The sequence below is a fragment of the Acanthochromis polyacanthus genome, chromosome 7 (assembly GCF_021347895.1).
Source record: "Acanthochromis polyacanthus isolate Apoly-LR-REF ecotype Palm Island chromosome 7, KAUST_Apoly_ChrSc, whole genome shotgun sequence".
Lineage (NCBI taxonomy): Eukaryota > Metazoa > Chordata > Actinopteri > Pomacentridae > Acanthochromis > Acanthochromis polyacanthus.
Genome location: NC_067119.1, coordinates 14,299,030 through 14,316,522, shown reverse-complemented (window position 1 = coordinate 14,316,522; position 17,493 = coordinate 14,299,030). Strand labels below are relative to the sequence as shown.

The 17,493-nt window shown below is 39.7% G+C and overlaps 1 protein-coding gene across 1 annotated transcript in view; it reads left to right on the top strand.

Annotated features, from left to right (window-relative positions):
- The window catches only part of LOC110949949 (peroxisomal multifunctional enzyme type 2), a 32,320-nt gene extending 16,823 nt beyond the window's left edge, over positions 1–15,497 (top strand). Inside the window, 13 exon segments of the mRNA XM_051950935.1 lie at positions 3,264–3,376; positions 3,647–3,770; positions 3,976–4,027; positions 5,167–5,238; positions 6,820–6,923; positions 7,037–7,102; positions 7,509–7,578; positions 7,739–7,845; positions 10,493–10,579; positions 10,708–10,794; positions 10,955–11,093; positions 13,198–13,325; positions 14,812–15,497. Of these exon segments, the coding sequence (XP_051806895.1) occupies positions 3,264–3,376; positions 3,647–3,770; positions 3,976–4,027; positions 5,167–5,238; positions 6,820–6,923; positions 7,037–7,102; positions 7,509–7,578; positions 7,739–7,845; positions 10,493–10,579; positions 10,708–10,794; positions 10,955–11,093; positions 13,198–13,325; positions 14,812–14,901 (1,239 nt within the window). The 3' untranslated portion in view covers positions 14,902–15,497.
- Positions 15,498–17,493: the final 1,996 nt, after the last annotated feature.

Sequence of the window (17,493 nt, the reverse complement as noted above, 5' to 3'; positions counted from 1 at the left end):
CTGTGTTGCATTGAACACAGAGGTGTTTCTGTGTTGCTTTCTAAATGGGATGGAGAAAATATCAGAAACGGCTTTTTGTATAAAGCAATAATGCTATTCAAAATCCATAAACTGATCTAAGCTGAGCCAACATTTCCCAGACACTCAAAGAAGGAAGGCTTTATAGCTGGAAATGCTGGTTGTATATAATCAAACTACTGGCTCATTATTAGTCAGGGAATTATAAAGTGTGCTTTTAGTCAGTCAACGGGAAGTTTAACTATATTGATAACTGACATTTTATTGTTAAACTGGTTAACAAATCAATCATGAAAATACCTGTCAGAATAATGGATAGTGAATTAATTGTAACAGTTTTCAGCCTTAATTTCAGTTAACAAAGCTGTATATTAAAATACCTGACGGAGGAAGGAAAAACACATTTAATGTATTTTACTTTTAATAAAATAAGCAGCAATAATGACGAGACGAGATGAGAGAAACACGAGGCTTTTCATCAGCATCTAGTATTAAACCACTAAAACACCAAGATGCCCCCAAAAGCTGAACTCTTTTACTTCAGGGTTAAATTTCATCTTGATAAAGGGATTTTTCTTTCCTTGATCTTCCAAAGTAGATTGACTTTACACCTGCGTGAGCCAGCACTGCACCGGTTCCTCAACTGCAGCTTTAATCTAACAGCATATACCATTAAATCCTCAGTAAAGGGATGTAGGAAGAGTTCTGAAAACATAATATTTCCCACATCCACATTTAAATGCAGTTTTAATTAAAAACTGGCCTCTAGAGACTCTCCAACAGCTGAGAGGTGATATTATGCAGAATGTGAATCACACCATTCTGCCGAGCAATATTGTTTTGCACAATGGCTAGCAGTGGTTGTTAATAAGACAAAAGAGCAACTGCAGGACGACTATGACTGTTGTTTCCACAGATGTATGTTTATAGGGTTCTTTATGGAGTATCTTTTAATACAACATTCACCTGACTTAATACTGGTCGACATAAAAGAGCCAGCCGAACCGCGGCTTTTCACACATTTTTCTGCTCTGTTTGACTCAACTGCTTCATTTCGTTTGCACTCTTCTGTGTGTCATGTCAAGGTTCTAAACAAACTCCTTAATACTGCTGCTTTCAGTGCAATAATAAACAATCAGCAATTCTGTAGCTCAGGAACGGGGCTGTAGCTGCCAGTGAGGACCCCGAGGGCCTCGGTTGTTTTTTTGGGGGAATTTAGCACCATTGGAGGATTCTTATACTTCAAGCGGTTTGTTTTGTGCCAAGAAGATTGTTTCTTATTTCTTTAGCTGGAAGGAGCATTGTAGTATGCCATTTTTGGACTGTTTTGTGCACAAAGAATATTACACTTTAGTTACTTTAGTTACTTTTATAGCCATCTTGTGCATATGAAATAAAAGGATTGCAGTTTTTTTTGTTGAAGGTAAAATCCCATTTGAAATGAGTCACTGCTGCTACAGACCTACAGCTCATACTCTCCCAACAAATGTGCTCTTCTGGCATGAACTGCAGCAAAAATCACACAGTTTTGTTCTTTTTTTCTCCTTCCCTAATAAAACTACTTCAAATAATGATGTAATATGTAACCCAGTCGTGCTGACTGCAGCTCCGCTAAAACAAAGACCTCACCACATTGTGCAAAAATATATTTATAAAGAAGACCTAAAGAACTAAGAAAGACATCAAGAAAGACATCAAACATACTGTAGATGAGCCTAAACTGTAGAAAATTTAAAAAATGGTATTCAATTAGTTTTGTTGCTGCAGGTTTCTCCAGCTTCTTTCAGCGCTGTGATGTAAAAATAACGGTCAGTTTGAGTCTTGAACTATCAGAAAGCCCTTTCGGACGATCTCGCTCTGGGATTGATGAGAGCTTTTAAAACATTCACAGTCCAGCTCAGGGCTCCACTTTACTGAGCTTTAAAAGGTCCTTGTGACTTTGTGTCATTAACGCTTGATTACTGTGATGGTCCGTTCAGGAGCCTCGGCCCGTTTCCTGGCTGCTCGTTAGCAGAAGTGCAAGCTCAAATTGAACGTCGCTCAGTTTCTGGCCTCTCTGCATTGGCCACCAGTCAAGATCAGGAACCCGTATTAAAATTGTGCTGATCACTCACAAAGCTCTGCCTGGTCCGGCCCTCGAGTACATTTCTGAAATGCTGATTCCTCTTAACTCTGCGGGATCACACGGGTCCTCAAACTAATGACGACTGATGATCACAGATTTAATCAAACACATGGTACGGCCAACTTTAAGCTGATAAGAAGCTTCTAATATTTTCTCATCCTAAGATGCTTTTGTAGCCTTTTGATGGTTGTTTACTCATTTGTGTTTTCTACTTGCAGCTTATTTTTTGGCTTTTATTTCCTTTCCTTCAGTCTATCTTTTCTCAAAATGCATTAAAGAATAAAGACGTCTTTCTTAAAACAGTAATCGGGCGCCAACATGAAGAGTAAAACACCTTTTGTGCTTGTTGTAATTGTTCCTCCTTTTCATGCTGAATGTTAAACCTCTTAATGCGCCTTCAATGTAAGCAATGGAAGACAAAATGCCCTGTCTTCGTTTTGTTTGAAGTTAGACAGAGTGAGTGGAAGCTTTCCAAAGTAGCAGCATGTTTAGTACAAACTCCTTCTTTGTCTTCCTTCAGACGGTGTTTCCAAGACAATGCTCAGCTGCAGTGCAGAGGTTTTAGCAGCAAAAAAGGGGGAGTTTTGTACTGAAAAGACATTAATTTTGGAGGATATCCACTTAGTTTGTTTAAATTGGCCGGGTGCAGTCTCATTATCTGCAGAAAAACTAAACATTTTAGTAGATTCTGACAAGGAAACTGAAAAACTGCAAAGCTATCCTTGAGGTTATTATTATCGTTAAAACTGCTTTTTAAATATTTCAGCTGTACTTTGGTGTGACCTTGATCGCTTTTTGTACTTTTGGCACCCTGAAAACACATGAAACCACGTAGAAAGTGGCTCTGGCAGGAAAGAAAAATTGCAGATTGTGTATGTTTCCAACTACTCTGATCATCCACAACATTAAAACCTGCACAATGTGCAGCAGGAGGCTTTAGTTTCATGGCTGATTGGTGGATACACAGTTGCAAGATTCATTAAATCACTGTATGTGGGTGGCTGTATACCTCATCATTTGTCTTGGCTGTGCAGCTAAACTACAAGCGCGTTGTTACTTTTCTGCAAACCCTAAAGTTGCATGTCAGAATATCTTATCGTTTTCTCTTCTCTCCCCTCAGTCTTTGGCAGTGGGACAAAAACTACCACCGACCACGTTCAGCTTCACCCACACCCAGTGCATCCTCTATGCGCTGGGCGTCGGCATGTCCACCAAGGATCCGGACCATCTTCGGTGAGCTTCTACATGTGTTCGTGACTGTAGCTTCCCCAACTTGTGTGAAACTGAACAGAGGAAAAAAAAAAAAAGAAGATATAATCACTGCTTTAGTCATAACTTTTACTTTGACCTGCTTCAGAGGGAAAATCACTGGAGTCCATCCACGCTAACACACATGCCTGTGCGGCCATCTGTGCAGTTATTTTTGTTTTTATTCATCTATGAACCATTCCTAGGAAAGCATGTTTTTTTTCACAGTTCACTAACACTTGCATTTTAATGTAGGTTCCTGTATGAAGGCTCTCAGGACTTCAGCTGCCTCCCTACCTTTGGGGTCATTCCCTCCCAGGCGGCCATGATGGAGGGCGGCCTGAGTTCAGTGCCTGGACTCAACATAGATTTTACACAGGTGAGAGAACATGTATGTTAGCGTCTACAATGTGTGTGATGCTGCCTGTGCGCTCTGTGCAGCTGAGTTTGCTGTGCATATGTGCATGCATATTTGTATCCATATGGTATCATTTGCAGTAGCAGTACACACATTACTCATGCTAATGAGGCTTTAAGACTTTGGTGTGATTATATATCACAGCTGGTGCAATGTTTTCTGTCAGGTATTGCACGGAGAGCAGTATCTGGAGCTTTACAAACCTCTGCCAACCTCAGGTAATTCCTCTCTGGCAATAGAGTACATCCATTTTATTGCGTTTGTGGTACTTATTGGAATGACTATAGGTTTTGCATTAAAATAAGCGCATTAAAGGCTATTTTGGAGCCTTACTGAGTCGTTATATCTGCATTCATGTCACTGTATGTCATAAAAGCAGGACCAGTCTGAGTTTAATAGATAATTTAGACCAGAAATTGATTAACTTTGCAAGTCCTTTCAGGCCTTTTTTATGATTCATCTAATAATCTTATGTATAAAATGGGCCATTTAATATCTTCAGCCATGATCAGTATTTAACTGTATGATTATACATCCTATAATAGCATATCTGTACTGAGGTAAAGTCTACATGTGGATCAGTCTGAACCCAGTTTGTGCCTTCTATATTGCCGTTACATTCAAGTCAGAGAGGAAGGTTTTTGTTTTTCAAAGAGATAAATCCCTGACAATCCATCAGGAAGCCGGAAGGTCGTTTAACAGCGCTCACTGCTGTTTTTGAAGATATTTCAGGAATCCTCAAAGACTCCAGAAGCTCTCTGTAAATTGTTTAGTGCATTGTAAAAGAGTTTTTTTTTTTTTTTTTAACCTTTGGGACTCCGCTTTTGAATTTCTGTTTTTAAATTTCAAGCAAAGACGTTAGTCGACAGTGACACAAAACTTCTAGCTTGATCTCTCAAAGGCGAACAATATTTTTAAAATGGTATTCATTTCCCACATCACTCTTTTGGGGAGGCTGATCAGCTTTGAAAGACTACAAAATATTCTGGTAACTATGGTGTAAAACAAGGAAAAGTGGCAGATCTTTAAATTGAGTAGGATGTACCTATTATATGTTTGACTCCTTTTCTTGAAAATGAAATTAACCAGTTAATATTTTGAGGATTCATTTCCTGATTGACTTATTGATTAATTGAGATTGAGCACAAATCAAAAAAGAAGACAAACCTTCGAGTAATGTGGAAATACTTCAAAATTATTATAAATCACCTACTGGATTTTTTCGACAGTCAAAGATGCTTTGTGACTTAAATGGAACATCATGAGTTACACAACCATGTCAGTAATCCTCACTGTACTTGAATAAAAGTAGAAAGTAAAACAAATGAAAATGATTCAGGATCAACTCCATTTTCAGGTAAACTTACCTCTGAGGCCACCATAGCAGACGTGTTGGACAAAGGCTCTGGAGCGCTCATCCTCCTGGATGGTGAGTTCTTTCATCCTTCGGGACGCAACTTTTATTTTATAATGTATTTATTCCATATTCATTTATTGTTATTGCTTTAATGTGTCTTTTCCTGAAAGTTGCCTCTCAGGCTGAATTAATAAAAGTTAATTTACAGTCTGTGTCTGCAGGGACTGAAATAATGGACTGAGAACGGCTCATATTTTTGTTTGACAATTCCGAAGAGATGGATGATATTAGAGCCACTCTGATCTATAATTAATCCAACCAAAGACAAATAACACAGGACCCGTGGTTCCCCTGAGCACTCGCACAGGGGGATTCTATGAAATTTCTTTATAAGCTATCAGCTTCTGTTAGGGTGAATATGAAAATATTTCTGGGGAAGACAGCGCGCCACACTAACGCCCTGCAGAAGCGGCTGTATTTGTCTTTATGCCTGGTTATACTTTAAATTGGCCTAATGAAATTAATCAGCCAGCACGCTGACTGTAAAGTGGACTTGATTCCTTTTGACAGTTACTAATTGTTTCTTCACATTCAGTTTTCATGGCGCTCTTGCCTCCTGTTCTGATTGGTGTCTGGCATGTGTTCTCCTCACAGTTTGTAGTTAATGTGACGATACGTGGCATCGTGGGCAGCTGAATATCATTCGGGTTGATTGCCAGGCAAAGGACACTCGATGGTTTTATCACTCTGTAGTCGACATGCACTACACGCCCGTATCTTTAGCATTCTGAAACGTGACAAATTATCACCTCAAAGCTTCTTAATGATTAAAAATAGTGAGAATATAGATTCTATTGTATTTAGTACTGTTAAATGAGCACCTCTTACTTAGCAGGAACAGCAGCTAGATTTTACATTTCTAAAAATGTGCATTAAGTCTGATTTATGAGATGCTTCCCTTCAATATTAACTTTCTTTACACTAGGAGATAAATGTCATAGTTTTTACTGCACTGCATTTATTGCAGGTACAACACGTCTCCTTGTTAATTTGTTTCCATTCAGTGTTTCTTACCAGAACACAAATGTCTTTCCAAATGTAATTTTCCATTAAAATGATACAATCACTTTGGAAAATCTTATGGATTTTATTGCATTAAACTACCAATGATTATGTGCATTATTATTATATTATTGTATTTAAATCAGCTGAAAGTATCATTATTTTACAGATATTTTCTGTTACGTAAAAGAAAAATTGTGTATATTATGGATTGAAAAGTTGCTGCAACTTTACCTGTTTTGTTAAATTACAGACAAAAACCACAAAATGGTATAAAAACTGGATGTTTACATGTTGACTATAAAAGAGAAAAAGGATGGAACTGTGTGATTGTGTTTAAATCTTCTCTGCTTTAGATATTAGAGCATTCATATGCTGCTTACATATTAATACTATAATATTGATTCTGAAGAATTAAACATGAATATACAACTGGCAAGAGCTGATCTGATGTGTGATGTCTACTTTTTTGCGTTATTTGTGTACTATATATATATGTTCTTCAGGACATTTACACAATTACTTATTTAGAATTTTATATACAAGACTTAAAATGTGCTGTTATTACCTTGCTTTTCTGAATACTTTTAGTGCACACCTACAACGGCAGTGAGCTGGTTTGCTACAACCAGTTTTCAGTGTTTGTGGTCGGAGCTGGAGACTTCGGAGGAAAGAGAACCTCTGAGAAAGCCAAAGTATGTTTTCCATATTGGAGTTGCTTCGCCAGAAATACACAGAAAAGAGACATCATTACTAAATGTTGCCTCATATTTGAGTTATTTTTTTATTTGTGTTTCAATTCCTCCAGGCTTCTGTGCCGCCTCCTAAACGGGCACCAGATGCTGTGGTGATTGATTCGACCACAAGAGACCAAGTGAGTGTGTCTGTGTGGGTTTTGGTGCAGAATAAATCAGCTGCATTCTTAATATGCGGGTGAAAATAGGACATATTGTTTTGTGCCTCTGAAATAATCATAAAGTTCTCGACAAAATGTTCCGCAGAAGTGTTGAACAAGGTTTTCGTACTGTCTCGTACATTCAAAAAAGAACGCTGACTGTATGATGCAGCAGAAAATAAAAAGAAAGGGGAATAAAAAAACGAAATCCCTTAAGCGATTTAAATGACTCCAACTATACTACTTCAAAGACATTCTTATTTTAGGTGTCTCCTCTATTGCCTTCATGATAATTTCATTTCATCCCGCATCTGTATATGAAAAGTTCAGGCATTTATGAATTAGATATAGATCTAAACAATGTCTGTCTCCCCTGCGGTTCCAGGCGGCCTTGTACCGTCTGAGTGGAGACTGGAACCCTCTTCATATAGACCCCAGCTTTGCAGCCATGGGAGGTGAGAGTCTGCACATCTGTTGAGGATTAATGGGTGTCAGGAAATGTTGTAAATTATTTTAGTCGAGGCTAAATCTCTCCCTGGAATTTTAGGTCAAATGATGTGTTTTGATCTCATTTATACTTGAACATGCTTGTACTTAGAAATGCTCTTTGGTCAGGTTTCAAGGCTCCCATCCTTCACGGCCTGTGCTCCTTCGGCTTCGCTGCGAGACACGTCCTCAAGCAGTTTGCCAACAATGACCCCTCCAGATTCAAGGCTATCAAGGTGAGTGTTACTTTTGATTTATATGCTGTCAAACATTTTCTCTTGTTCTCACACAAGGACCTCTTCTAACAGTGATTTAAGAGAGTTTGTCACATTTACTAATTTTCTCTTACTGATGAGTGCTGAGAAAAGTAAGCCAGACCTGTCATCACAGGAAGTCAGGTATTCTTCAGAAAAGGGCCAAGTCTACAGATAAATACACGAGTATTTTTCCTTTGTTCTCAAAAAAATCTCCATAATAAAATGCAAACACTCAGTTGAAGTGCTGATAAGAGCATGCCAAACCAACACCTGGCAGCAGAACCCGAATGAGATGGTGCTGGAAAGAAAAAAGCTGTTCCTGGTTCCAGTAGGATAACCGACCACGGCAGCATCCAGGAATACGGGGAATCGATTGTTGACTGATTGTGACACCTCTGTTCTGCAATATAATGAAAGAGTACCTGCACATTTACTGTTTTTCTAGTTGTTAGCACTGACACTACCAGGGCTGATTGAAAAGTTACTTCAAAAAGTGTACCTGGTTTAAGTTTGACCAACTGAAGCAGTCACCTTGTGTAGCAAAACAGTGATCGCAGTACTTCTTGAAAGAACTGTTATGTAAATATATCAAGCACCATCTGAGTTGAGTGCCTTCCACGTAACTTCAGAAGAAGTCGTAACTTCACCCATCCTACCAGTCACAGCTAGTTGGGTTGGGTGTGGAGTAACGATCGTGTTGTTGTATGACCACGGACCCACCCACATGCCGTTATGCCAAAGTTCAGGTTGCGCCGAGTTTTTCTTCCTCAAACCCCTCGGGACATTCAAGTAGACTTCTGGCTTGACAGTTTGAGTCTAGGGAACTAAATTCCCAGTGCACGAAAATGCAAATCTTGAAGAAAACAACGAGGATGATGTGCTCCTGACCTGTCGCTTGTTGTCTGATTTTGGAACCTGTGGGCTCTTCCACTCTGAGAACTGCTGTTTCTACTTTTGGTGGTAGCTGCAGACCTTCCTCCCATCACCAGTGATGATTCTTGACATGAAGGTTTGCTCATCCTGGCTGCTGACTAACTCAGAATGAGTTAGTAACACTTACTGTCTACTGACTTGCAACATTTTTAGAAATGTTTTTCTCTGTGGATTGTAATGAAAGTCAGTGGGTGCTCTTTTCTACATCTTATTGTTTTACTGTTATGCACAGAAACACCAAGTCAAATTCAGTGTATTTGAAAACCTACGGAACAATAAAATTTATTCTGAGTCTGCCATGCAAAGTCAAAACTCTAGTCTACCCGTCTGCACTTCAACACAGCAAATACAGTTTCTGAATATCTTCAAGTTCACTTTTCAGTGAGCTAAAACTGTGTGGACAAAAGGTCAAAAAGATTAGAAAAGCTATGCTTTGGATAATATCCATGTACATATGGACAAGGCCTAGAGTAACCATCCAGATATATGCCTCCACCAACCAGTGCAGTTTACATCCAGTTTCCCTTCAGTTCCTGAGTTGTGCTTTTGAATAACAACCAGAGAAGCGTTTTTGCAGAACATCGTGATCTAACAAATGAAATTGACCTTTTGGACTTCAAAGGTCATCACTTTCTAATTGTGTTATATTACACATTGGTGTGAAATTGTGTTGATGCACAGATATTATGGCCAAAAATGTATTTTTTCAGATTACAGTGACCTTTGACCACCGGGTTTTAATCAATTTATTTTCAAGCCCAAATGAACATTTGTACAGAATTTGAAGAAATTCCCTGTGGGCGTTGAGGAGAAATTGCATGAACAAAAACACTGTTGTCATTGTTACAACAGTGTGTTCACTCACTAGATAGATGGATGGATAGATAAACTTTATTGTCTGTCCAAACGATGACATAAATTCTTCTTTGACAGGCTCCAACAATAAAAACACAACACATAAAAACACTGAAAAGACAAGGTGACAAAGTAGATGTCTAAAAGAAATGTTAAAAAGAACAGCAGCCGATAGAAATAAATATATATGTGTGCTCTCAGTGTCTTATTATATTTAGTTCAGGGTGGTTATTGCAGTGGGAATAAAGTTTTACTTGTATGTGTTTTAGCGGGTCATTGGGACTTTGTAACATCTGCCTGATGGCAGTAACTGGAAGGAGTGATGAAGGGGAGAGGTATTCTGCCATCAGGGTAGCTTTCCTCTCACAGATATGAGTTGCGGTGAACCGATGAGTTTGCTGGCCTGACTGACAATATGCGAGTTTTTAAAATCTTTATTGGCCAGAGATGTAAATGAATACAAGAAACTGGACTCTTATTTCTTCTTTGTCTCATTTAACTCGTACATCTCAACATCTTCACTACATACAAGTCTGAACTGAGATGGATGTAAACTATGACTTGGCTGTTGGAGAAGAGCATAAAGTGGCAATTGTGAATGAAATTTGCAAAAGTAACACAGGTGGGCTGATTTGAAAACAGGAATGTGAAAGTAAAACCTCAAAAGCCTGCATCTACACATGAAGCAGTGGCACATATCAGGTTAACACAAGCAGGAAATTGGCCCAGTTTGAGGAATCGGGTGAATCCAGGTGGTTAAATGTTCTAAAACCACTTAGTTACGGATCCACTGACGCCATCACCCTCTCTTATCTTAATCCCTGTCTGTCTTGCTCAGGTTCGCTTTGTGAAGCCGGTGATGCCCGGTCAGTCGCTACAGACTGAGATGTGGAAGGAAGGCAGCAGAATCCACATCCAGTGCAAAGTGAGTGCTCAGCAGCAGCATGGTTCACCGGATAAATGAGTCTGATCCGTCGTTTCAGCGCTGCTCTCTGGTCCCACCTGAATGTTTTGCATGTGTTGTTCTGATCAGCATTCGTCTGTTTCGTACAGGTGAAGGAGACTGATGCCGTTGTGCTCGCTGGAGCCTACGTGGATTTACATGGTGCCTCAGAAGCTTCTCCAGAAAACCTCTCACAGGTACGTCAGTCTGAAAATACTCAACAGACCTCATCATGGAGCTTTAAGTCTCGTTTCCTTTTAGTTCTGTTGATGATTTAGACTAAATTAGTTTGTGCTTTTGAAACATCCACAAATGAGATTTAAGATGAATGTTTCTACATTTCTACCTTTTGTGTAGGGCGGAGGCCTTCAGAGTGAGCTGGTGTTTGCCGAAATCGGTCGTCGTATCAAAGACTTGGGCTCGGAGTTGGTGAAGAAGGTGAATGCTGTGTTTGGCTGGGAGATCACTAAAGATGGGAAGACCGCTGCACAGTGGAGTGAGTGCACTGAACGCCTTGTAACCGCTTCACACACTACGCTATTGCATTACGGGGATGATATCCGTTCAACTCGGATCATTACTTTCCTGCAAATGAAGTAGTTTTTGTAGCAAGAAAACAAAAAACAGTGAAATAATAAAGAGGATTGAAGATATTAATGTGCTGATGCTGTATACCCAATGCAACACAGAAAAGAAAAGAAAGAAAAACAGCTGAAATCAGAGCACGGAAAGATAAATCTCTCAGCTGTGTGGGGAGCTAAGAAGTTTGATATATCAAAATTAAATTCGATTAACTGAAAACTTTTGGAAGTAACTTTTGTGCTCTGACAGGAAGGAGGGTCCTTTAAAGGCCACATATTGTGCCCCTTTTAAGCAAATTAATGAAAGTCTTTTACATTTCTCCAGAATGGTTTCATTTTTCGGTCAAAACACTGTAGAAATGGTTCATTTTAACGTTACTCTGCAACCCTGAGGTTTAGCCCTGTTCGACAGTGGGCTGCTGTTGGTGACCACATGGCAGATCAGGACTTTCCATAGCTTCTAAATTTTTCTCATTTCACATGGAAATGCTCCTAAATTCACAGGACAGCCGCTGTTTTGAACTTGTGTTTATGGTGAGTTTACCAGACAGCATCAAGGCAACAAATCAGTATCTTAGCGATGTTTGGAAATGGCTCTTAAAGGAGTTCCGGTAAATATGTTGCATTAACAAGCTGCAATTCAGTTAGTATTTTTTACTTGTTCCATTTTCTGACAACAGAAACAGAAAAATATCTAAATGAGAACAGCTATATAGGGAATTTGGTTATGTTAAAATGCATAATATATGAGCACAGAGAGCAGGAGAGAAGCACACAGATCAACAGTCACCTGAAAACACGGCAACACTCAGTCCTTGGTTTTTTTTGTTTCGGACTGTCTTAAATTTGCCTTCAGCATTACTTTTTTTTGTTTTTTTACATAGTTCTGACCTGTGGGCATATGATCAAACTAATGGTAACTTTAGCTACACAGAGGATTTCACCATCAAAAATTAAAATACTCTACTGGATCTGGAGTTCCTTAGATGCTGGGAGTGCATGAAGACTCTTGTGTTCAGCGTTGCAGCCAACAGACGAATATTTGTTGTGCTTTGTTTGAGTTAGCAGAAGCAGCTTAAAAAAATGAATAAACCTGGCAGACTGTGAGGCAGCTGCTCGTTCTGAACGGCTCGACTCAGAGGCAGTAGGCGGTGAGGGGGCACAGACTGAGCTAAAAGGCTAGCGGTTTGTCAGCTGGAACATAGCAGTCCAGTAAAATTCTTACTGCCGTGTAAAGCCGGAAGGTTATCTAGCTTCAGGGAGGCTTGAGGAACGGCGGAAGTAAACGTCTTCGTATCTTAACGGCTTCCATTTTACACTTCCAAGTTTGCGTCAACCTCAAAACTCAATAAAAATGGATTTTCACCATATGAGGCCGTTAAAAGAGGAAGGTCCAGGGGCGAAATGATAGGAGTTAGACTGACACCACATCATCCCCCTGCTCTCGTCTGCTTTTCTCTGTGCTGTCACTATTTAACAAGATCGCAAAAATGTCGGAAAAAAAAAGAAAGAAGATGGCCCAGATTTGCTAAGATGGATATAACTTACCCTGTGATTAATCTGCTAAACACATCTGACAGAAGAGGCTGCTGCTCATGTTGCTCAGATGATTCATGTTTCGCTCGTTTACATTTCAGGGTCAAGACTGACGCTATGATGGATTTATAACACCACAAACCTCCTGTCAGCGTTAAATAATGGTGCTGCAGCCCGCTGGAGTGTCTCCTACTAAATTTGTTGGTTCCCTTCACTTCTGTTTTAACCCCTTGTCAGTCTCTTCAGGGCTATACTCTCACGCCAAGGCTGAAATATCAATAAAATCGACAAGTTAAGTCGATCCAAATTGACATTTTGCTCACAAGCTGTTGAACAAACCATTAAAACCAGACAAGATCTGTGCTAATGACTGAATAACGACTCTAAACACAAGTGAGTTGTGGAAGCAGAGCAGATGAAGCCGTCACAGTGAAGTTTTATTCCCTAATCCGTCTCTGTTTGGCTTTTTTTTTCTCTGAATAGCCATTGATCTGAAGAACGGCAGTGGCTCTTTGCACAAAGGTCCTCACAGCGGAAAGGCAGATGTGACCTTCACCGTGTCCGACGAAGACTTCATGGAGGTGGTGCAGGGGAAAGTCAACCCTCAGAAGGTGAGCAGTCAGTCACAGTTGCTGTCTGTTATGTCCCAAACAAAAAGGTTAATTAGCTAGCCCATTACTTTGTTTACTCCAGCACGATTAACCCTCCTGTTGTCTTCATTTACAGGCAACAACAAAAAAATTTTTTACTTGTCTGAAAAAAAAAAAAATCCAAGAATCCACAAAAAATTCCCCAAATTTCTGAAAATTTGCAAAACCTTCAGAAAAAATTCCAATAATTCCTTAAAAGTTTTATTTTTTTAAAAAAATCCACCAAATTTGTGAAGAAAATTCTTGTAAATGTTTTCAAAAAACTAGTAAACATCTTCTAAAAAAATCCTTAAAAAAACTAAATTGATTACACACATATATATCAGTAAAACTTCTATTTTCTTTAAGAACATTCACAAAAAAATCAACCAAAATCCAGCGAATTTCGCTGATTTTGGTTGATTTTTTGTAACATTTTTTTTCCACCAAAATGTTCAAAGATTTCCCAAAAATGTTGAAAATGTGGACATCAAAAGTTTCACTGTGAAAAATATTTTTTTTTTCCCCCACATTTTCAAACTAAAACGGATCAATTTTCGACCCGCAGGACGACACGAAGGTGAATTATTTATTCGCTCTCGTAGAAGAGAATTGCGGCTGAAGTTCTGCCAAATATGCCAAAACAACTTATCATAATAGGATTCTGATGAAAATGTAGCCTCGTGTTTTAAATCCTGTCTTCTCTACGACGTTAAAATTGCCCCCTGTACATTTTAATTAAAGAGAAAGTGCCTTTGAAGGGCCCTTCAATCGGCATCGACTTCATCCTTGATCTCGTCATGTCTGATTAAAAATGGAAGCGATGATCTATCAGACCTACTTCAGAAAGCACTCGGCGCGGTTAATCAATCGACACTGCTTGTTATGTCTGTAGCATCTCATCTGTCACTGGGAGTGGCCATCCCTGTACAGAATTTATTTGCTTCCTGAAGCAAATAAATTCTTCCATATTGATCTGTGTGTGTGTGCGCTCTATAAGAGGAGTGTCAGCGGGCTGGCATGCTGAAGATCCCTCTTGCGGGGTCCTTTCCACTCTCTCCGATGATGAAAGGAGAAGCTGGAGAAAGATTAGTTGATGGAGTTGAGAAGGACACCGCGAGCTGTCATCCAGGGTCATGATAACCCTGTCTTGTGATTGATTTTAGCAGAGGAGTTCAGTTCACCCAGTAAAGGGACTTCTCTGCTGCACACTCATGAATATGAATCATCTCCCATTGTTCTCCTGCCAGAGCTCCAGTGGTCACATATTCCCTTTTGCCCTAGACCCTGGCTCGCTGCTTTTTCAATTGTGTGCGATGTTTGCTGCAGGCGTCTTGGCCCTCTTTTGCTCCCTGTGTGCTGAAAAACAACAAACAGTCAGCTTGCTATTGAACAGAATAGACTTTGTGCTTACTTGGAAACAAACAAACAAAAAAAAAGCTCATTTGTGTCTTTGTTGTCTGGCTAGGCATTCTTCTCTGGCAAACTGAAGGTTAGAGGAAACATCATGCTGAGTCAGAAGCTGGAGGTCATCCTGAAGGACTACGCCAAGCTGTGAGCTCCTCAGCCAGCCAATCGGACGACTTCAGGAACCAACCGGCCCGTCAGCTCCCTCCTCCTGCCTGCTTTCCTTGTGTAGGGTGTTTGTATTTACACGCTTTGCCTCTCAAGGGAAATGCAACAAAATTACTCACTAAGATTAGCAATACTTCAGAATGAACTTTCTTCCATGAATAGACTTCCACTGTAGGCAGCCTCAGATAAGATGATTCCTTTATGTACAACATGCTTAGATTTATGAACTTCTTTTCACATCTTTGGCTATTTCCATCAGGAGAAACAATAATTCAGTGCTGCCTGTTAATTTACTTAACATAAAATTCTAATTTTTGTTCAGTAAGATATCAAACTTTTATCTATTAGTCATCCTGAATGAATGAGTCATTTTGTTAGTGGTCAGTGGTTATTTCATCATTACTAATTCACCAAAGTCAGAAACAGTTTTGTGTCTGATACTGTAATCTGAGTTGCAGACTAAATTAGGCTTTGCAAGCTGTGATAATAATGACTGTTCTTGATTTTTAATAACATCAATGCAATTGTAATGAACTTAATGGTTGCTCTTCTATGAAATTAAAGAGAAATAAAAGCTCATTTCTGTTTGATTCTTGTTCAACCCACAGCTTTATATTTCTTGGCTTGCTTTCAAACGCTTTAGCTTCACTGTCTCATAATTGTACCTGTATTAGCGTACTTCAGGGGCGCATCCAGATAAATTTCAGTGGGGGGGCACAGGGGGGTACAACAGATATTTTGGGGGGCCACCGAAAAGTTTTAGGAAAAAATGAAAGCTGCTACCGACCTGTCGCTTTTACAAAGTATTTTTCATGGTTTTTTTTTTTTTTTTGGCTCTTTAACCCAATAGGAAAGCTGTATATGACCTTTTCATTTTGGACTGTTAACATTCAAATTAGGATGGAGTTGTTTCCTTGATTATGTCAATTACAGCATCATGAGCTGCAGCATATGCCTGTTATGTAAAACTAGTAAGTTCAATGACAGTATCCCTGAAAAGTTTGGTCAATAAAAAAGACAAAAACTAATATATAAATAAATTAATATTTTCAGCTGAACTGAAGACAGACTTTGAATCTGCTCACATGTTGTGTTGTTGTAAACGTACTCTTTTACATAAATAGCCGCCTAACCCCCCGGAGACCAGTGTTTGTCCTGTTTTTCTGTCACTCCTCGACGACCCTAGAGAGCCGGGTCATAATGTTTTTCGAGCAACACACCATACTATGATGTTTTTACAGTGAAGGTTCTACTATGAAACCAGTTTGACATGTTCAGGTGTTCTATATGTGAAAACTCAGAGATTTCAGGTATCAGAAGGTGGTTTTCAACTTTCTTTGTTAACTTTCTGCTTCAACTTTAAACTAAATTTACTTCACTAAACCAGCCCTCTGGACTTCCAGTAAGCTGTGTTCCTATTGGCTGTCCAGATGGCTGCTTGGTGTTATCAGGAACACCTGAGCAGCTCAGTGTCTTCCTGCTTTATGTCTGCAGTCAAACATTTCCTCTGCTTCTCTTCACTGAACCGGGTTTTGCTCGATTACTCTAGTTTGTTCTTTAGGCGTTGGCTTGCAGCTTCCAGCAGTAAAATTGACTTTAATGTGTTTCTTGGTGTGTTTTAGGGCTTTGTACTGGATAGCTGTTTTGGTAAATGTGGTTCTTTAGCCACAGTTAGCACATGGTGCTAATGTGAGCAGTGATTAGTGGATTTGGTGCAGCTGAGTTGTGTCTTTATCTTGGCTGTAGTGAGTCTTTAGAGGTTTTTGCTCAGACACATTCTGTATTCTTGTTTGTGAACCAACGCTGGTTGTCCAGAAGGTAAGAGTTCCTGTCCTGATTCTCTGTTTAAAGAGGTTCTCTGGTAGGCTGCAGGAGACTTTAGTGTTTGGGTTGTGCTAGTTTAGTTTTTGTATGGTTTCATTCGGATGACTATCTTGAGGCCCCTCCATGTGGTTTAGTGAGGTTTTCTGTAACAGTTCTACAAAGCAACCTGCAGCAGAAGAGACTTTGAGAGTTTTTAGGAAGTTCTGGAGACCAGACTTTGGAGCAGCAGAAACATTTGTCAGCAGTTTGAGCAGGAGAAGGTGAGCTTCAGAGTAGAAATGAGAAGGAAACCTTCTTGATCTGTGTGGTGAGGTCCTGTACCAAGAGTTTGAGCAGGCTGTGAAGAGTCTGTAGTTCTTTGGTCTGAAAACACAAGAAGCATCGACTGATTAAAGGAGAAAACGAGAGATATTGTTGGTTCTTCTGTTGCTCTGCAGTTTCCTTAGCCTAGCCGCGCTAGACCCAGCTCTTAAGACACAAGGGTCTAGGACCGCTCGACTGGGAGGGAGGCGGGCTAAAAGGTTGTCTTTCCAATCACTCTGCAGCAATTGGGTAGGTATACAACCAATCAGCACAACAAATAGGCTGACGTAGTTCCTAGAGCACCGGATTGTGGCTAAGTCCCATTAGCTTCCCAACCAGCGGAGCCAACTGGTATATTAAGGATTTGCCATATCCCGTCGGCATAAGTCCAAATGCGTCTTTCTTCTCAATGAAACACTTCAGTGCCGTCCTTTGTTTATCTTTCAAG